We start from the raw sequence: 22,184 nt of genomic DNA, 5'->3' as shown, positions 1-22,184 counted from the left end.
ATGTTTTGTTTATTTAAGTAATCTCTAGGCCCCATGTGGGGCTCATACTCACAACCCCAAGATAAAGAGTCGGATGCTCTTCTGACTAAGCCAGCCAGGTGCCCTCAGCCTTTACCTATATTTATTCCTTTAATCCTCCCTACCTTAAGATACTATTGTCTCCATTTTACAGATGAGGAAACTGATGTCCAGACAAGTTAGTTAACTTGCAGGTGGCTGGGAAGCTGGTGAGTGGCAGAACTGGAATTCAAGTACAAGCAATTTGTAGAATCTGAACTTTTAAAAAACTTTTTAAAAATTATTTTTGAAGTTTATTTATTTATTTTGAGAGACAGAGATCACAAGCAGGGGAGGGGCAGAAAAAGAGGGGGAGAGAAGATCATAAGCAGGTTCTACGCTGTCAGCATGGAGCCCAACACAGGGCTCGAACCCACAAACCGTGAGATCATGACCTGAGCCAAAACCTAGAGTTGGATATTCAACTGACTGAGCCACCCAGGCACCCCTAAAAAACTTTTTAAATTATGAATAATATCAGGCACACAAAACAGTGTGTAAAACACATAAGAATATTTTTTGAAGATTAAATAAAAGAAAAAATTTAATGATCACTCATGTACCAACTTCTCAAACTTAAGAAATGGAACATTACTAATGCCTGTGACACTCCTGGATGATGCTGCTCAACTGTATTTCCTACCCTGCCCAGAAGAGGTAACCACTTATTTAAATGCTGTGTTAATCATTCCCATGCTTTAAATTTTTTTTCACTTTAAAGATTATACTGTTAAGTTTTGCTTGCATTTGAATTCCACTAAATGGAATCATATTGTATATATTATTTTGCTGCTTGCTTTTTTTCAACATTCATCAATATTGATGAACTGATGAATTTCTATATTCATCAATATTGATATATACGCCTACAGTTCATTCATTTTTATTGTTGCATAGTATTCTGTGTGTGATATACCAAAATTTTATTTAGCCACTTTCTGTTGATGACATTGGGTTATTTCTAGTTTTTGTTATTACCTACAGTGATGCTAAGAACATTCTCATACATGCTTCCTGGGAAATCTAAGCATGTGTATTTTTAGGGCATGGAATTTCTGGGTCAAGGATACAGGCTATGCATCACTACTGAGTGTTGCCAAATGTTATACCAATTGACACCCCCACAGACATCATATAAGATTTCCAGTAGTTTCATATCCCTGCCAGGCTTAATACTGATACTTTTCAGTTATTTGTCAATGTAGTGGTATGAAAATGATATCTCAATGTGGATTTTGTTTTCATTTCCCTGACTACTCATGAAACTTAACACCTTTTCTATTGTTTATTGGTCATATCATGCATGTTTCCTCTTCTGAGAAATGCCCATTTTTACATTAGGCTGTTTTTCTTATTGATTTGTAGTAGTTTTTTATATATTGTGGATAATAGCAGAGCTTCTTAAATGTAAATATGTCATTAGAAGACACACAATCCTTGAACATTGCTATCTCAAAACTATTCTTTTGCTTATTCAGATTAGTCAACATACTTTTTGTTTCTCTTTCAAGCAAATAGATGTTGAGAGTGATATTTCCTGGGCTTTGAGGCTTACGACAGGGCAGTTAGCCAGCTACCAAATCCATACCCTTCAGTAGAGGTTTCAGTACTCTATGTTAGAACATACAGATGACTTAAAATTTAGTGAGTGTATATTAGAATCCCACAGGAAACCAAATTTATCCCAGGTCATTCAGATGAAGAAACTTGAATGAGGCATAACTTGCAGGTCTGAGTTAAGAGAACATAATGGACAATGTTGCTGCATCCTCAAACTAGCACCAGCAGGAAGCCATTACTTCCTTTAGGGCTGAGAGGCAAAGTGAGGAAATGTTGTCTTGGAGCCCACTGAAAGCTGGAAATGTGGAGGAGAGGCTGCCCAGAGCTGTAGCCATGAAAGGACTCACAGCTATTGACAGATAAGCGTCACCAAAGCTGGAAAGGAGCAGGGGAAAGAAAACATCCAACCACTTTTTCCTCCTATCCTCTGAGTTCCAACCAGAGTCTCCCGTTGGCCACATCCAAGTGGAAGCCAGTCAGGAAGAGGTCCTGGGTTATAAAGTCCACAGGGTTAGCCTTCAGGCTCAGAGGAGGGCAACAAGAATGGAAAATGGAACTGGGGGGAGTAAAGACAGCCAGCAGCGGCCACCAGGACAGTGGGATATAAACCACCTGAGACTTTGTCACAGGAAAAATGACAAAAGGAAGCTCACACAGAAAGGCAGCAGAGTCCTAATCATCAGTGTGCCCCTACAGTGCGTAACAGGGATCATTCTCACTGTCTTAGCTAAATTAACAAGTGTAATGGACATTAAATACAGTTTATCATAACTGGTTGAGTTTAACACACCAAAATTACATGGTAAAACTGAGACATTTTGAAAAGTAACTGTACAAGGGAAATGTCTCCATATATCTGTCTGAGCCTCAGGTTCTTGTCAACAGAAAGAGAATAATACCTAATATGAGCGTTGGATGAGGATTAAATGAGATGATGCATGTAAAGTTCCTAGCTCAGGGCCTGGAACCAGTAGGCATTCAAATGTAGTTTGTTGCTTTTATCATCGTGTGTCATTTACTCATCTTGCTCTAGTTAACATTGCTACAAATGGCTCCTAATTCTGCATAGCTTTCCCATCATGTGACCCACTATTGACAAGTTCTAGAATATTCTAATCTGATCTAGAATATTCAGCCTATGTATCTGCATAGGAATCCACCAAAAACATAATGACACCACCATGTGAACACTAGTTTACAACATAAAGCACTTCCACAATCACTGTTGTGTTAGTTCTTAAAGTAACCCAGGAATAAATATCTTTTTTAAGACAAGGAAACTGAGACTGAAAGACACATGATGCAGACTTTCTAACTCCAAAATAAGTCTGGCTTCTTACTCCCTCCCAATGGCTCTTTATGTACCATTAAGTATTAAGTTCCACATTAGGATATATTTTAGAATCAGCCAAAAAAAGTTAATGTGGACTTTAGGTTGAATCAAGTACTTTTAATGAACTTATATCACAAGTAAATTCTAGCATTCATTTGATCTTTAATGGTGAAAAGCTACTCAACATCTTGATTATGTTTTACTGTAGTAGCAGGAAAGATACAGTCTGAGCAAAAATAAGGCCCTACCCTTGAGTTGTTCTGATGTGACTCAACCAATAGGGTTGTCTTCTTGGCAGTGAGGATGAATACTCACCGATACCCTGTCCCCTCTGTCCTATCATAACCCTACAGATCTCATGCTGGATAGATGCCCTTCCTTGGTACCAAATCCTTAAAAGGAAAGAACCAGGCTTTCCAAATTAACAAGGAAATTATCCTTAAAAACCAAGAATTGGAGCAGGGACCTTTTTGCGAATGACGGTGCTCTGTGACTTTGGGGGATCTCGTTCTCATTAGCAGAAAGAAAGATAAAACGGGAGGAGTAAGATCAGATTGGAATATTTTATTAAAAAGAATTTTAAAAATATAAGCCGCTAGACTGGTGGGGGTGGGGTCTACAAGGCTGCCTGAGATCGGATGTGGCAAAACCATACATACAACTGGGCTGCTCTGAGAGGAAGTGGAGCACAGTGGTTTTGAGCAGAGCTTTGGAGTCATACAGACCTGCTCAAGACTCCTGGTGTTGGCGCTCACCTGCGGTCTGACCTAAGATTTGTCACATCAGCAGGCTGAGCCTGGTTCCTTGTGCAAGATGTACTTACTAGTGTGCTTACTAGTGTCGACATCTACACACACCATGTGGTAAGATAGTGCACACTCAAGTGTTTAGCGCGGTGCCTGGACATCCGGGCACTCAGTGAACTTTAACCATTAGGATGCTTTGGGCTTTCTCATTGCTCAGCCTCAGTTCATCACACTAGATTCTGCTGCCCCATTCAGATAGTCAGTATTAAGTAAGACCAAATGGGATGAATTACTCAAGCACTCAAATCAATTATTTAATATAAACAAGAGCATACTTAATGTTGCTACTTAGAATAGCTAAGGATCAACATACAATAGTCTACCAAATGGTACCATGAGTTTTGAAATGCAAGAAACATATGCCTGAATCTAGGCAGGCAAAACAAATATACACACACATAGAACATACACTGCATGGACTCCAACAAAATGACCTATTTTCACTTCTTACCCCCTAGGCTAGCAAGGATCTGCTTCCTTCTCATAACCACCTTGCACCATAGCAACCCAATTCTTGTCTCTCTTTCCAAGTCAGCTCAACACAACCTTGTTTAGCGACGGTTCCTCCCCTGTGCTGGGCCCTGGGGATACTAAGATGCAGAGGAGTTCCCTCTGCCTTCAAGAACTCACAGTCTAGCAGGGAAGACAGACACTAATTGGCCTCAAGTTCTGCCAGGTCTCTGGGGAGGGCTTATACATGGATTCCTGTTCTCAAGTGTGAGCATACCCAGAGGGAGCCTTTGAGCTTGGTTCCTGCCAATAGGCAGAGGGCTTATTATCTGTGCATGTGCCCGGGTGAAGGCAAAGCCATTTGAGTGCCATCTCTGACTTTCCCTTCTTCCTCCCCTTCCACCGTGGAATCACCTCCTCTTCCTTCACTTAGCATCAGGTACCTGGGCCCTCCCATTTTCAGACAACCCTCCCACCTCCCTTCAACAAGAAAAAAATGAAAAGCCTGGGGACAGCCAATCTTAGGGAGTAGAAATTCATTCCTGCTAACATGTTAAATACCCCTTTACCCTAAAGCCTGTCCCTGAAAAAACACCTGAATGAGTGATTTTAAACTGTTTGTATGTTGGAGGTGCCTGGGTGGCTCAGTTGGTTAAGTATCTGACTCTTGATTTCAGCTTAGGTCATGATCAGCTCAGTCATGATCAGGTTGTGAGACCGAACCAGCATCAGGCTCTGCACTGAGCATGGAGCCTGCTTGGGATTCTCTCTCTCCTTCTCTCTCTCTCTAAAAAAAAATAAAAAATAAAAAATACTGTTTGTATGTTGGAGGAGAGGGTCAGAATCAACAGGGAAATCAGAGGTGAGCTGTGCTCGTCTTCCCTGCCTAGTCAGCTTTCAAGCACTCCAACCCTCTGGACACACAGTGCAGAGAGCTGGATATAGGTGCTCTCAAGCCAGGCACACGGGAGACACAGAGGTGAGGATAAGCCACAGGACTGGAGGACTGGGGATGTCTGGGTGAAGGCAGACCGGGGAACTCCGGTCTCCAGAGACTAAACTCCAGGTCCTGGGCCTTTCCTGGATGTGAATGAGAGAAGAGAAGGAGAAAGGAATCTGGGGACAAGCACAAACCTGATTTTGGTACTGAGCATAGCCGCAGAGGACTGAGCACATAAGGAAACCAGAAGGTTAGGTTGGGTATGCCAATATAAGTTAATCATAGTCATTTATGTCAACTCTCTTACCGTTTGTATGCAGTGGCCATGCTGTACTAAAACAATGGTGTACTTTAACAAACGTGGTTAGGTGAGCAAATGATATACCTGGGTGTCTGCAGTCACAAGTTCTCTCTCAAGTTACATAGACCTCTATTCCCAACTTCAACAGCTGAATGAGATCATTGCTTTTAAGCCATTAGATAGAATGGGGAGTGGGGGCGGGGTGGGGAAGTATCCTCCTGTATTCAGTACTTCCCCTGATAACTTTTTATTATCGTAACAACTGCTGTGCAGTTTGTCTGTTCCCTATGCTTGGATTCTGCAAATTTTTTTTTTTCACACGGGTGCTTCATATTCGTGAAATAGTAAAAATTATAAGTTCCTCCATTTTTCCCCTTACCTACATGCACATATAGGTCAACACCTTCCCAATTGCTTGTTTTTATGCCAATACCATGCTGTCTTGATGATGACAGCTTTGTAGTAGAGGCTAAAGTCTGGGATTGTGATGCCTCCTGCTTTGGTCTTCTTCTTCAAAATTACTTTGGCTATTCGGGGCCTTTTGTGGTTCCATATGAATTTTAGGATTGCTTGTTCTAGTTTCGAGAAGAATTTGCTTGGATTGGGTCCTAAAATTAATACATGATGTTGCCATGCCACCTCAGGTTAGCACTCAAATAACGAATTTGCAAAATTACCATCACACAGAAATTTGGGCCTGCTCTTCTTCCCAAGACCTACAGCCAGCTAGGAACTGTGGTGTTGGAAGAAGCAGGCACCAGTTCCTGAAACGAAAGTGTGATTTCCTCACTTCTGCTCCATGTAAGCCGTCTGATTCCCTACCTGGAAGGTTTTCCTCCCACCTATTTTGGCAAATGAGGGAGGAATGCTTAGTGCATAACTGGAGTTCTTTGGGTGAAAGGTAGTGTCATAAATAAGAAATGCTTTTTTATATAATTACAGAGAAATCGAGTGACAGCTACTGCAAATGTTAATTTTTAATTAGACAGCATTGAAGAATCTTGTTATTGAACTGTATTTTATACACAACGGAGAGTAACAGGTGGATGGAAAATTAATCGCAAGGATAAGGCTATGGTCACTTCAAAATCTGATTACCTGGTAATATCCAGCAGGCAAGTGGTGTTAACAAAATTACTACTTCAGGTGAAAACACTACAGACCTTTGGCAGAGCCCCATAGGGTTACAATTGTGTGTGGGAGCACGTAGGGAAAGACTTTCCAAATGTAAAAACTAATTATATACAAGAGATATACATTTTACTATTATTTAAATAGAATGTGTCTTTAAATATGGAATTCTTTGAAAAACTCACTTCATTGTCCAAAATTATGGAGGCTATTTTGGCTTTTTAATCGAAGATAGAGTCTTCATTATAGGTCCTTCTATTTGGACTGGGCAAGCGGTCCATTTCTAGAGTGTATTTCATAAAAACAGCCAGTGGCCAAGTCTCATCAACAACTGTATCCGAAAGGAGGTGCTGTGCAGTATGTATCTAGAAAGAGCATCAGTTCTTGCCAGCTTGTCCGCTCTCCCTGTCCCTTTAGTCTTTGGGGTGAGTAAATGAGTGTGGGCGAAGTCTCCGGGAAGTTAGAAAATCTTGCACTCATTAATGGAGAAGAACCTCCTTCTGTTGCGTCTCCTGGCTTGGTTGACAGCAGTTCGGACGGCACACTCAAATACCTGCTGAACCCCTCGGTTGCTAAGGGCTGAGCACTCTAGATAGCCCTTTGCTCTCACTTCCTGGGCCAGTTTCTTTCCTTCTATGGCACTGACGCAGGAGGCCCTGTGGGGCCCCATCTCTCGCTGGTCAGTCTGAGTAGCCACCACCAGCACAGGTGTGCAGGGCAAGTTGCTCCTGATTTCACCAATCCACTTGTTCTTCAGGTTCAGGAAAGAGGTATGGTTGGCTACAGAATAGCACATCAGCACCACGTCTGCCTGCTGGTAGGACAGGGGACGGATGCTTCTGAAGGCATCGTTGCCCGCTGTGTCCCAAAGGCCCAGGCTTATCTGGATGCCATCCATGAAGACGTCCACACCTGTGTTCTCATACACCGTGGGCTTGTAGGCCTCCGGGAAGGTCTCTGAAGTGAAGCGCACCAGCAGAGAAGTTTTCCCCACAGCAGAATCTCCCACCAACACACACTTGATGGAACTCAGCATCTTCCCAGCCTGGATTCTGGGTTACAAGTTCAGAATCCCAAGTAAAAGGGCCCTCAGTGGGCTGCTGAAGCAAATGCCATTCAACACAAGGAATGAAAACCAGATGGGGTTTCTCAGGACCCCTGACAGCAATTCTCCTCGTCCATCTAAGGGAGACACAATCTACGTTGAAAACCTTCAACGGCTAGTCTTCAACTGCAACAGAGAAAACAAGGGGGGGGGGGTGGTGGAGGGAATTGAGTCTTTCTTTTTCCCTTTTCAATGACGGGGAACTTCCTCATTGGCAAACTGATTAAACACGCCCACCTCCGTGTAGCCAGTCCAACCCACTGTCCACTCACTCTTCCCTTTGGCAAGAAAAGCTGGGCACATACCCCAGCACAGACACCCACAACCCCACCCAGTAAGAAGCAGAAGCTGATTTTATCTCTAAATCAGGCTAATGATAAAAATACCAGCAACTGCTCCGATATCAACACGAAAAAGACCTCAATAGCAACCTGATGTGTGAATGTGGCGTCTTCAAACAGCTCTCTCTTGGCTTCTGCTCCAAGAAGTGGAGAAGGCAGCAGACAGCAGCTTCAGTTTCTAACGGACCCCAGCCACTTCGGGAACTGCAAGAAAGAGAAATGTAATGAGTGACAATGTAGGCACTTCTCTTCATTTATTCATTAATCAGCCAGTCCTTGGTTTACGTGGGAATTCATGCTGAGGTCAGAGAAAAGAAATCCACCAGAACTCTAAAATTTTGCTGTGGTTTTTCTTTTCAGGTTTTATCAAAAACTGGCTACAGATGTAATAGAGAGAGCACTGTCCTTGGCGTTTTCTGCATCTGAAATCAAGCTCCATAACCAATACGACGACATAGCTTTGAGCATGTGACTTCATCTCCAAGCCTCTGTGTACACATCTGCAAGAATGCGATAAACTGAGGAACCACTTCTCAGAGATGTGGTGAGGATTAAATTAGTTCTTTCTTTCCAACGTTTCGAAACAGCTACGTATGCACCAGGAACACCACTGGGCCCCAGTCATATAAAATAACTGGCTTAAAAGCAAACATATTCAGTGCCTGTCTCTTAAACAGGACTGTACAAATATGACAGCATCTGAATTTCAAGAAAGGGTCAAATAAATTCTCATTCACTGCAGGTGTAAGAGCTCCAGACAATGAGATCAGCTTTGGAGACGGTGTCCCTTCCGCTCAGGGACATCATCACAGGACAGACCAGCTTCAGACGAAGGAAAAGTCTTTCAGACCAAAATTCAGAGTAAAGGTTATTAATGCAATATGGGCTTATAACCTCCCCCACAGGCTGTCTTCCTGACTTGTTATATGTAAAGCAATGTAAAACAGACCCATAGGTCTGCTTCAAAACGTAACTTTTTTTCTTAATTTTTTTTTACATTTATTTATTTTTGAGAAACAGAGTGAGACAAAGCTTGAGCGGGGGAGGGGCAGAGAGAGAAGGAGACACAGAATCTGAAGCAGGCTCCAGGCTCTGAGCAAGCGGTCAGCACGGAGCCTGATGCGGAGCTCGAACCCACGAACTGTGAGATCATGACCTGAGCCAAAGTCGGACGCTCAAATGACTGAGCCACCCAGGCGCCCCAAAACATAATTTTTTAAAAAATCACTCCTCTAAATCCTGACATTGCCTTCCGGGAAATTTTTGTTCTTATCAACCCGTAGTTTCTGTTTGTTTAATTAGACGTAACAGCATTTGCAAATAAGTTAATCAAATACATAATTCACATGATTTTCGCATTTTCATTTTTTTAACGATATGTGAGCTGGGTGACCTTGGCCAAATTACTTAACCTCTCAGAGTCCTGGTTTCTTCATAAAAATGAGAATAAGAAAACTACCTCTTCATGAAATTATTGTGAGTATGCAGCTTGTGGAGAGGCTGTCTTAGCATAGAACCTGGCATGTGGGACCTATAGGGAACCATCATGTTATGTATTTCCACTACAATTTATTTAAAATGCCAAATATTGAATGTCTGTGGCATGGGGGCTGGGATGTCAAATGTTCAGCTGGACTCTGTCTGAAGACTCACACTGGGTCACTCATGCACTATGGTCCTTGACCTCTTCGTCACCAGACCTTTGAGCAAAGTCTCCCCTGGGGGGCTCTGTCAGGTCTCAGACCTTAGCTCTTTAGAACTATAGATGACTTAAATATACGCGTTTGTGATCCTCTCATTACTTGGTCCAGAGCCAAGACCTTTTAAGACATTTTTGAGTTTCATTTTGATGCCAATGAGGAACTAGGAAAAATGTGCATGTGTCAGGCTTTTGGTTATTAAATAAAATCTTTCTGATAGATTGATTGAGTAAAAGCCAAATTTCCTAAGTAAGTGTCTGCAAAAATAAGTAGATGAGGCGAAATTGTTGAGAACACCACTTTAAAGTTGGGTGGATCTGGAGTTGAATCCGAGCTCCCAACTGACCACCCATGCAACAACCTTAGCAGAGTTTCTTAACGTCCCTCAGCCTCCATTTCCTCCTCTGAAAATTGTTGTAATAATATCTACATCATGGGGTTGCTGAAAGAATTAAGTGTGCTTAGATGTATACACTCCTTAGCACAGAGCAGGACTCCTGGGTGGAGGGTGAGTGTCTGACTCCGGATTTTGACTCAGGTCATGATATCACAATTTATGAGATCGAGCCCCACCTTGGGCTTTGTGCTAATTGCAAGGAACCTGTTGGGATTCTCTCTTTCCCTCTCTCTCTGCTCCTCCCCTACTTGAGCTTTCTCTCTTTCTCTCTCTCAAAATAAATAAATAAGCATTTGAAAGAATCCTTAGCAAATGTAAACATATTATATGTACATAGTCAACACATAGCAAACATACAATAAGTAGTCCTTACTAATAATAGCATTGTTAAATAATAATTACTAAATGTAATGCTAAACAAATGTTAATTATAAGCGAGGAATTTGAAGTGGCACTATAGAGTTTTCTCTGCCAAACAGTGCCCTGTGTATCTTATACCAAGCCATCGTGACCAAAAAGAGGGGGATTTCTTCTTGTAGCATTAAAACAAAAATATCATGTAAACAAAGAAATTCCTGTCTAAGCTGTTCCACCTAGCAAGCGTCAAAGAGTCAGTGACCTTCATTCTTAGCCAGTTCTAACACCCTGAGGCACATCAAATCAGTTCTCAGGGCCTCAGTTTCCCAAATTATAAAGTAATTTGACAAAATTAGCTTTCTCTGTGGTTCTATTAAAATGGAGGCCACGAGGGAAAATGTTATTACCTGCCTCGGTGAAAACAAGAACGTAAACCTCTGTATTACTCCATAGCAGTAAAGGCAGATGATAAACTTTGATGACACACGTAGCCTTCAGCAGATGGCTAAATATGGAGCTGGGAGAGGGGAGGGGAGGGGCTCCAGTCCATGTTAGAGCAATACCCTATATAGACATGAGAGATCATCTCCAGTCGGCGTGTCACATGTACCCACAAAAGAGCCGTTGTGGGTCCCATAGTCAGTGTGGAAGGCTGATGGGCTTGATTTCAGTGGAATTCCTCCCTTTAGGAGAAACTAATGGACCTGTAGGTGAAAAATAGATGTGGGTTTCAGTGGTACTGCACAAGTGGCCAACCGGCAGGGATGACCCACTTATGTGTCTCTCCACACAGAAGAGTAACTGAGAGCGAATTCAGATGGCATCCTGAGTAACGCCACCAAGTGACCCTTTGAGGACTTAAGTCACACTGGAATCCACGACCTTTTAATCTCAGAAGCTCTCAGTTCTCAGTAACTTGATTTTTGCCCCCTTTCTCTTTTTTTTCACCATTTTCACAGAAAGTACACCTTCCACAGGCCCGGATGTTCACACATACAGAGGAAAGAGGGGAGTGAGGCTTCCCCTCGCAAGGGCAACAGTGGAAGGATCTTCTGTCTACTGCAGCAAAAGAACAAAAGCAGACGAGAAGGAGGGCATAGGGACGAGGTGTCCTAATTTGCCTCATCTCCTGGAAAGCTGAGGGACATCCAGTAGGAAATCCTGGTTTCACTTGGGCCTCAATTCCCCATCCCAACTAATGGGTACCTACTCTCCCTTACTGACCTTTCTTCAGACAAACTCAGTGCGTCTCTATTTGCCTGCGAAGACCTGCCCTTCACTCACCCCCCAGCTCCCACCTCTTCTTGAAAACGGTTTCTGATGATCTGACCTACTGCTGGATCAGGCGTTCCCCTCTGTCTTGTCATAATCTGTCCCCATGAACCTCTCACGTAATCTTCATCACACCCCGATAAAGAAGTTGGTCCTCTTACGCTTATCCCTCCTCTATAAAACCAGAATAAGATCTGCCTGACCTTCCCTGCAGGAAGCTGATATGCATCAGGTGGAAATTATAACAACACAGCAACAATTCGTGCTTGTACTCCTACACAACTGTGCATTTAGAAGTCTTCTCTCCTTTATTCTGTGAGACAGCCCCTTAGAACAACAGAGCACTAGATAAAACTAAGGTGAAATCAGGACCACTATTAACTAATGCCAAGTTCTAGGTTATCTGGGCTTGGATTGAGGCGGCTTACTTCAAAATGCTGATGGAATCATCAACTATCTTTTTTGCCAAATGTGAACCAGGGCTGCCATCAGCCAAGAATGGCCTGTCGATTACAGAGAATACGTCTAAATGTCATCCTCCTCAAAAGAGCTTTGGGCAAAGGAACTGCTCTAGCGGCAGCCAATTCATTCATTAAGGAAATTGATTCTACCACGAATCTAACACACTTAGGTGATTAAGAAAGCATCATGTTCTTCAGCAACACATCTCCTGCCAGGGCCTTCCATCAGCGGCCCCTCCACTGCCTAGCAGGGACACCACAGCAAGAACAGGCCTTGCCCTGTATGGGTGAACCCACGGAGAGCTCCTCATCTGGCAACGGAGCTGCGTGCTTCATTTCCTTTCTTTTCCTTGGCAGGGGTGGGGGATGGGGGGCTCAATTCAAAAAATCTTAAGCAACTTAATAGAAAAAAAAGTGTAATTATCTCTAAGTTTTATCACTCCAAATTCTTACTCATTGTCTAATAAATATACACTTGTATCTATGTCTTCTAAACATTTTCTCAGATTGTTTTAAAATGCTGATTTTCAATATAGTCTACACACTTGCCAGGTTTTAGCTAAATTGCTTCCCATTGTTTCAACAATTCATAATTGCACTGCCATTCTCCGTTGTTAGCAGAGCCTTTGAGTTAGTTCCCCAGTATTTCACTATAACTCACATCTGTGCTTTTTTTTTTTTTTATGTTTATTTATTTGAGAGAGAGAGAGAGAGACAGAGTGCAAGCAGGGCAGGGGCAGAGAGAGAGGGAGACACAGAATCTGAAACAGGCTCCAGGCTCCAAGCTGGCAGTACAGAGCCCCATGAGGGGCTCGAACCCACTAGCTGTGGGTCATGACCCAAGCCGAAGTCGGACATTTAACATACTGAGCCACCCAGGTGCCCCACATCTGTCCTATTTTACATATAAAAAGTATATATGCACATATACATATATATAAGTTACTTTTACATGGGATGATTTCTTAGGGGATATATTCACAAACATGGTATTACTGGGTCATTGGGTCATTTCGTGGCTTTTATTTACATTATTGAACATCTTTCAGGGACCGTACCAAGCAATTTGTATTATTGATTAGTTGTTTTATTCATTTAAAAAATTTTTGTTTGGGGTTTCCTGTGTGGCAGGCACCATAGTATGTCCCAAGAGCACCCCGGTAAACAAGATCGCTGCTGTCTGCACAGAGATTCACGTTTCACAACGTAGAGACTTGCCCACAGCCACACAGCAAGCACACGGCAGAGGCAAAGTGAGCCCTAGCTAGAGTCTGACTCCAAGCCACAGCAGCTCCACGTGTCACCCTTCACCCATAATTCCGACCAGCCTGAGCCAAAGGATCTCAGATAAAACTATGCTTTCTACAAAACCCAGTTTCAAGACACTTGTCTTTAGCCACCTCTTCCAATCAGATCCCTATTCTCATCCTACAAATGAACCAGTTTGGTATTTTACAAGTGTGCTGTGTTTTGATGTGGAAGCTAGTTGCCCAAGTGTGTTCACTTTGTGAAAATTCATCAAGCTGTAGATCTACAATGTGTTCATTCCTCTGTATGTAGGTTAAACTTCAAGAAAAAGTATATTTTAAAATAAGGTCACTGCCTTTGCAATGAACATCTTTTCAAGTAGTATTTTATCTTAAGTCTTATCTTGCGAGAGTTCGTTTCACTCATTCTCAGCCCTGCATTAGTAATTCCCCTTGGCATGTTTCTAATTGTTACAAATAATGATTAAATTCCCCTTAAAAATCACAGAAGAAAATCGTTTGTTTTTTTTTTTTAAGATTTTATTTTTAAGTAATCTCTACACCCAATGTAGGCTCAAACTTACAACCTCGAGATCAAGAATTGCATGCTCTACCGACTAAGCCAGCCAGGCACGCCTCGGTTTATTTTGATACAAAGATCATCTGTCTCAAATGGATTTTTTTCTGAAACTTTGCTTACAAGATGCTGGTTTGCAAGGTTTTTTTTTAAAGCTTATTTATTTATTTTGAGAGAAAGAAAGAGAGAGCAAGGGAGGGGCAGAGAGAAGGAGAGAGAGAATCTCAAGCAGACTCTGCACTGTCAACATGGAGCCCAATGTGGGGCTCTATCCCATGAACCACGAGATCATAACCTGAGCCAAAATCAGGAGTCAGACGCTTAACTGACTAAGCCACCACCCAGGCACCTGGTTTGCAACTTTTAACACTTGTTCTCCAAAGTCAAGTTTCTAAGCAGTATTTATGTGTCTAAGCCTAAACCCTATTCCATCTCACCATAACTGAGTTAAAATGGAGCACCATCAAGCACTAAGACTTCCCATTATCTCAGTGCCCTGAGCCTCAAAGCCAAGAGCCAAGAGCCCTGCTCCTCTGACCCTCAGGCCAAGCAGGGAGCATGGCACCCTTCCTCTCCTCTGTTCCAGCCACCCTGCCCAGACTGGTCTCTTCCATCCCCAGGAGCACAATAATCAGATTGCCACCACTGGTCTAGAGTTCTCAGCTTGATCCAAGTAAAGCACAAGGCCGGCCAGCCCGCCAGCTGCCCGGAGCACCATTAGGGAACACCAGAACCTCATCTCAAAACTACAGAGGTGGGAAAATGTAGTTAATGGCTTTTCTCAAAGTAATAGAAGGCATATTCTGAAAAACTGCTTGGAACTCGGTGTGCAATCCACATGGGGCACACTCAAAGAAGGTCACATGCTCTCCTAATGTCTAAGGAACTGTTTACCAAAGGACTCCTATTTTCTCAATTGGGCATGCATGTTTGGGGCCCAGTTTGAATTGTTTGAGGAAAGAGTGAGCAAAGAGGCAGATACATGCATATGTAACCACCCTATGATGTGATGTTGCCTTCAAACAAGACTGTCAAACTATGGCTCCCCTGCAGGTCAAACCCACCATCTGTTTTTGTATGACCCATGAATTAAGAATGGTTTTTACATTTTTTAACGATTAAAAAAAATCAAAAGATTATTTCATGACATGTGAAAATTATATGAAAATCAAACTTCAGTGTCCATAAATAACATTTTATTGGAATACAGTCATGCTCTTTCATTTATGTATGGTCTATGACTGCTCTCTTGCTACAACATAAAGTTGCAACAGAGACCTTATGGCTCACAAGGCCTAAATTATTTACTATTCGGTCCTTTACAGAAAAAGTTTGACAACCTTTGCTATAAAGAGAGGCAGTTCAGAGTTAAGAAAAGAGCAAGACAAGTAAGAAGAAGAAGAAGAAGAAGAAGACTCTGGGGTCAGGCAAGCTTGAGTTTGGCTCCAACATCTGAAACTTACTGTGTGGCTTAGGGGAAATTACTTAACTTCTCTGAGCTTTAGTTCCTTTCTCAATAGAGGCAGTATAGCATAATGACTAAGAGTATGGATTTGGGAAACATATTGCCTCCCGGCTCCACTATCTACTGGCTGTGTGATCTCCTGAAAGTTACTTAATCCCTTTAAGCCTTAGTTTCTTCAGTTGTAAATAGGCAACAGTGAGAGTATCTACCTAACAAAGGTTGTTGTATGGGATTAAATGGGTTAGTGAAGGCAAAGCACACAACGTGGTACCTGGCACAGAGTGAGTACTATAGAAGTATCTACTGTTATAGTTATTGACCTAGGAGGGTTGTTGTAAGATTATTATAACTAGTATACATCATGAGCCTAAAACATTGCCTGGAACAAAATAAGCACTCACAAATAGTAACTGCTGTGATGATGTTGATATGAACCAGTTCTATAAAACCCGGAAGAAGGAGCAATTAATTCTCTGGAGGTGGGAGAAAAGAGTGGTGAGAAAGAAACCATATGTTTCAAAGGTGACATCTGATGTGTAGGATGAATAAGATTTTGACAAAGAAGAAGAAAGGGCATGGGAAGGAGGGAGGGAAGCACGTACAAAGGCCCAGCAGCATGAAAGTACATGTCTGGTTTGGGGAAGTGGAAAGTAGTTCCAGGAGGCTGCCCTGTGTGTGGGTTGCTAGGTGGGGAGAGAGGAGAGGACAGCAGAGGGAATTATGGGAAATGCTCCTGTATTTGTTTTCATATAATCCAAAATTGTTTCAGGCCTGTCAGCACCAACAGCATGTACTATGAGCTCTATAGCCAACTAAAATCCCTGGGGCTTTTTGCACATATACTCTTACTAATCCATTCTCTTTTGATTTAAATAGTACCTATTCACTAGACTTCGAGTACCCATTATGTGTCGGGCATTGTGCCATACAATGGGGCAGATTCTAAATTGAATAACACACATCCCTTGTCCTCACAAAACTTAGAATCTAAATTAGGCAGTACAAGCCATAAACCTCAACAGTGCCTAAAGAAGGGCCAGATGCCAACAAAGGAAAAAGTGCTGCTTACAATGGGCAGGAATCCAGAAAGGCTTTGTAGAGGCCAGGATATTAGAACATGACCCTTAAAACAATTGAGTTGAGATGCACAAAGATGAAAGAGAAAGAGAAACATGACCAGTGAAAGAAAGAAACTTCGGGCATGTAGAGCTAGGAGGCCAGAAAGGAGGAGAGACACCCCAGCACATCCCTGAGGCAGAACTGACACACCCAGGCCCACAGTGAGAAGACTCTGAAGCCCCAGGCCTGGGGGCCTGGGGGCCTGGGAGGAAGCCATTGGCAAACAGGTCTCTGAGACCAGGAAGAGTTCGGTATTTCAGATGACGGTGCCTGCTGATAAGCCAGAGAGATTTCCAGAGAGCCCAGGGGGCTGTGGCCACATCACAAGGGATGAGAACCACTGGGAAGGGAACAAGTGATGGCAGAAGAATAGTTCTTACACTTCCATGAACTTTGGGGTGAAATATTCAGTTACACACATGTTCTTGTCTACGTAGTTTATAATGGGGGAGAATTATGTAGGAACAGGCGGTTCTTGGATGAATAAGCTAATTCATCAATATCCTTTAAAATAGCAGTGCGCAAGTATGTTGACTGGCCAAGGAAAAGTCTTCCTAAGTTGAATGGGGGGGGGGGGGGTGGAGAAGCAGATTTAAAAACGGTATATACAGCATGATTCCACAGGTATGAAAATTCCAGAACACTATATAACAACATGGTAAGGTAGATTGTCTGCAGTCTTAGGATTGTAGGACTCTCATTTTCTGGTCCTTGTTTATGTGCACCGTAAAACATTTCCACAATATGCTTGTGTTACTTGAGCAATTTTGAAGTGTTTTGTATGTATGACTTTGGTGTTTGTTTGTTTGTTAAGTTTATTTATTTATTCTGAGATAGAGGTAGAGAGAGAGAGAGGGAGAAAATTAATCTCAAACAGGATCCACACTATCAGCACAGAACCCGACACAGGGCTCTATCTCACAGACTGTGAGATCATGACCTAAACCTAAATCAAGAGTCAGATGCTTAACTGACTGAGCCACCTAGGCGCCCCTATATGGTTTTCTTTTTTAAATTTGGCTTGGAAGGGAAAGAAAAGGCTGATCTGAGTTCCCTTGAGGCTATAGAGAATTTCTCTGGGTCCCCATCAGCGTCCAAAGACAAAACTTTTCTTTATCTAGACAGTTTAAATTGTTGAACATTACTTCTAGGAATGGCTTCTGGTTCCTTTTTAAAGGTCTATCTTGGAGAGAAGACAAGCAAAACTGAGTAATTTAACCTTCTCTTACTGTCTCAAGCCTATCTCTCTTCTTCTTGCTCACAAGAGTTTTTAAGTCCTTTTTTCTGTTTTTTATATGTTCAAAGAAGTTTGAATATGGCCTGGGTATTAGAGGACATTAAGGAACTACTGCTAATTTTGTTAGGTGATAATCATATTGTGGTCATACATATTTTTAAAGTCCTTATCTGACAGGTGAATTGAATATGTTGTCTGGGATTTTAGACTATTCCATAAAAGACAACAACAACAAGAAGTAAGGATGATGGATGAAATAAGAGTGGGAAAATGTTGACAGCTGTTGAATGATGGTTACATGGCAGGTGTGTTAGTCTATTTTCTCTACTTTAATGTATTTTCAAAAATTTTATGATGAAAGTTTTAAACGGTGGAATCTTTTATTTTCTATAGCATTTTGTCCAAGCTGTAGTTTTATTCTCATCTTTAGTTACAGAGAAAATGCAAAAAAAGTATCACCCAAAATTAAAAAGTACAGTTTATGCTACAATGGCTTTTTCAAGTATTTTAAAGAATGTTGGTGCATCGAATAACAAGTGACCTAAAGGTAGACAGAGCAAAGGCTTGGAGCCCGCCTCCCTTTAGGATGGATCTAGAGGAGGAAAAGCCATGGCCCTGGATTAGGATTCCCAGGCAAGTCTTTAAAAGAAAAACGTTAGCTTCAAGTACAAGCTCTACCTGCATCTCAATATATCATCATCTGTCCCTGAGAAGTAAGGACAACTTCTGGAAAATACACTACCCAAAGGATACTCTTGAAGTTACTTTGAGATTACCTGAAGTCTTAACTTTCTAAACAGCGTAATTACAGTCTCCGACTTCCTTTGGTCTTCCTTACCCCAATTCTGCAGAATTAGCTCTTTGCAAAAAAGCAAAAAAGTCATAATGAAAATCTGAAAGAAACTCAAGAGTGAAAATGTATTACCCACACAAAACCAGATCCCAAACCAAAGTGACTCTGAGAGTCAGGGAGACCGTCTGCCCTGGGAGTCTTTTTTGTCTGCAAAGGTGAGGGGGCAGGCAATGGGAAGTTTATGCTTTAGGATGTTATGTTCTCCCCTTGGACCTAAGTAGCTCTCTTTCGGATGTTTACTTACTGTGAAAATATGAATTCTGCATGACATCTGGATAGACCTCCGCCAAGCCCAAGACCTCCCAGCTCTAAAGCAGCATCTATGATGAAGAAAACCATCACACCCCAGGGTTTCCCCAGCACCCCAGTGCTGGCACCTCCACTACCGTAACTGAACACACATAGCCAAGCCATGGGTGGTGACCAGCAGCTCTCTTTTTCTTTGCTGATCCAATCAGACTGGAGATGGCCTCACTCTAACTTCTCTCCTCATTTTTTCTGGATCCTTTCTGTAGGCCGTTTTTTTGTTTTGTTTTGTTTTCTGAGTAGTACATACACGTTCTAGAACATTTCAAAATACTGAATAATCTAAAAGACCCAAAGGAGAAAAGGAAAAAAACCAACTGCCAACTAGAACCAAAAGCTACACGATATTAGCGTACCTTTTCCTGTTTCTTTTTTTCAGTGCATCTTTTTTTTTCTTCTGAAACTAATGCCATACTTTATATGGAGCTTAGTATCTTGCTTTTTAAATTTAATATCTACATCATAAATATTTCCTGTATCATTAAGATTCTCCAAATATATTCTAATGACTACATAATGTTTCATTATATGAATGTAGCATTGCTTATTTAATCAATTGCCTGTTGTTAGACGTTTAAACTGCTTCTGATTTTTACTGTAATAACACTGGGTGAACATTCTAAAAATAAATTTGTATAAATACACAATTATTTCTTTAGTATAAATAGATATGAGTGCAACTACTGAAACGAAAGAGAGAAAAAATCAGCCAATGAAACTCCATAAGCAGTGTATGAGAGTATTCATTTCATCACACTACCAACTGCCACTGGGCAGAGCATTGGCCGATTTGATTTGTTCTCATTTGCATTTCATATATGACCAGTAAAAATAAAAATTCGCTCATGTGTTTGTCGACCACTTCTACTTTTTCTTCTAGAAGTCGTCTGTTTTACCAACTTCTCTAGCAAGGTAGCCATTATTTCTTAACAATGTCTTAATATCTCTTTAGATATTAATCCTTTTGATTAAGTAAGCTTGCAAACTTTTTAAAATATATTTTGTGCCCATGTATTCTGGGAATTCCCCTAAATTCCTGGCACTCCCTCATCATTGGGTAACCACTAAACAAAATGTAAAGTAACATATCCCCTGATGGATAAAGAAACTTAGCATGATTAGATGCTCAAAAGGTCATCTAGTTCAACCCACTCATTTCCCCCATGAGGAAGCCAAGGCTGAGAACAGTGGTTTAGCCCCTGGTGGCTGACTCGAGGCCCGGAAACTTGGATCAGCTGACTCAGCACTGTTTCAGTTCACACATATATATGATGTCTGCATTTTACAGCCCATACTTAATTTCCTTAGTATTAAAAAAAATTTTTTAATGTTTATTTTTGAGAGACAGAGACACAGAGCACAAGGGGCAGAGAGAGAGACACACACACAGAATCTGAAACAGGCTCCAGGCTCTGAGCTGTTAGCACAGAGCCCAATGTGGGACTTGAACCCAGAAACTGTGAAATCATGACCTGAGCGGAAGTCGGAAGCTTAACGGACAGAGACACTCATGCACCCCAGTATTTTAAATGCAAAGTGCATATAGACGGCTTATAGGTAGATATTCCAAATCAGTGGCTTTTTACTCAACAAATAGCTCCCGGTTTTAATATAAACATCCTTTTTAAACAGATGTTCCCCTTCTCATTAACTTCCTTCGAGATAGATCATCTCTCTTTAGGGGCAACCACTAATTCTAATTCTCTAGAATTAGGATAAACCCTTAACTTACAAATTGCTAAAACTATAAAAGAAGTCAAGGTATTTTGTTCTGAGTATTTAGCCAAGAGCATGGAATGAAGTGAAGATGATTTAGTTTCAGGTTCAATAGAAGAAATTGCTGATTTTTAATTGTTTGCAAAGAGGTGAGATTGCAGTCAGGGTCTCAGATTCTCATCCCCAGTGCTGATTAGCAGTATCCTTAGGCAAATCGCATAACCAGAAGAACAAAATATGGATGTTGATGCATAGTTCCTAGGATTTTTAAGGTGATTAAAAAGAATCTATCTCCCGTGCTTAGTGGGGTGTCTGACTCTTTGTAGAAAAGGATACCAATAAATACTCATGTGGTACTTAACAACAGCCAGACACTATTTGACATGCTTTATGAAAATTAGCCCATCAGTCATGAAACACTATATGGTTAATACCTTTGTTCTCACATTTTACAGCTGGGGAAACCAAGGCACAGAGAAATAAAGTAATTTGCCCAAGACGACAAGCTAGTAAGGAGGGCTGCAGGCACTGGAACCTGGTGGTCTGGCCCCTGAGCCCACTCATAGTGCTGTGTACTTCCCCTCCCACTGCGTCTAATTTGGGGTAAGCCTACCTACCACTGCAATTTTGATGAAACAAAGCAATCTTCTATGGTCTGAATGTTTGTGCCTCCCTATAACTCCTATACTGAAATCTAAACCCCAAGGTGATGGTATTAGGAAGTAGAGACTTTGGAGGTGATAGGTCATGAGGTTGGGGCCCTCATGAATGGATTAATGCCCTTATAAAAGAGACCCCAGAGAGTTCCCTCACCCTTCCACCATGTGAGGACACAGTGAGACGGTGCTCTCTATGAGCCAGGAAGCAGGACCTCACCAGACACCAAGCCTGCTACCACCAGGATCTTGGACTTCCAGGCCTCCAAAACTGCAAGAAATAAAATACTGCGGTATTTTGTCACAGCAGCCTAAACAGACTAAGACATAATCCTAAAATAAAGGTAAAAGAGGAGGAGAAAGAGCTGGCAAAACACTTTTCAGCTGGTAAATGATTTCTTTCTTACTACAATCCTGATTTCTAACAACATTTGAAAGATTTCTCCCTTAAGCGGGCATTCTCACCATTGGGAGGTGTGCCAAAGAGTGATACCTTTGTGGAGGACGACCTGACAGGATCCAGTGCCTGCTCAAGCTATTCGTCATGTGAGGCTGATCCCTTTTTAACCTCTCTAGTCTACATGACAAAATTGGTGTCAGTAATAATGTGTAAGAGTTAGGAACATCATTATTTTCTTGATCCATTCTTCAGCTTTAACACAAGTAACAATTCAAAGAAAAACCTATTTCAATTTTTAAATTATTCAAATGCAGTGAAGTGTTTCATGTATGAAGAAAAACTTGCATTTAAATAAAAAAATAAATGTAAGTTTTTTTTCTTTGAATTGTTACTTGTG

General features: G+C 41.6%; 2 protein-coding genes across 2 annotated transcripts in view; both read right to left on the bottom strand.

Annotated features, from left to right (window-relative positions):
• Positions 1-6,039: 6,039 nt before the first annotated feature.
• On the bottom strand, positions 6,040-7,621 carry RHOH (ras homolog family member H). Its single transcript, XM_049631983.1, has one exon. It carries the CDS (start codon positions 7,612-7,614, stop codon positions 7,039-7,041), a length of 576 nt encoding a protein of 191 aa, XP_049487940.1. The 5' UTR covers positions 7,615-7,621; the 3' UTR covers positions 6,040-7,038.
• Positions 7,622-8,212: 591 nt separating this feature from the next.
• Positions 8,213-22,184, bottom strand: part of N4BP2 (NEDD4 binding protein 2) — a 154,218-nt gene continuing 140,246 nt past the window's right edge. Inside the window, exon 20 of the mRNA XM_049631898.1 lies at positions 8,213-8,228. The gene's annotated coding sequence lies outside the window, so the exon portion shown is untranslated. The remainder of the gene's footprint in view (positions 8,229-22,184) is intronic.

The sequence above is a fragment of the Panthera uncia genome, chromosome B1, assembly GCF_023721935.1.
Source record: "Panthera uncia isolate 11264 chromosome B1, Puncia_PCG_1.0, whole genome shotgun sequence".
In the NCBI taxonomy this organism is placed as follows: Eukaryota; Metazoa; Chordata; class Mammalia; order Carnivora; family Felidae; genus Panthera; species Panthera uncia.
This window is presented reverse-complemented; position numbering and strand designations above follow the sequence as displayed.

Excerpts from the sequence above, each read along its gene's own strand:
- RHOH (XM_049631983.1), bottom strand. The coding sequence starts at position 7,614 with ATGCTGAGTTCCATCAAGTGTGTGTTGGTGGGAGATTCTGCTGTGGGG.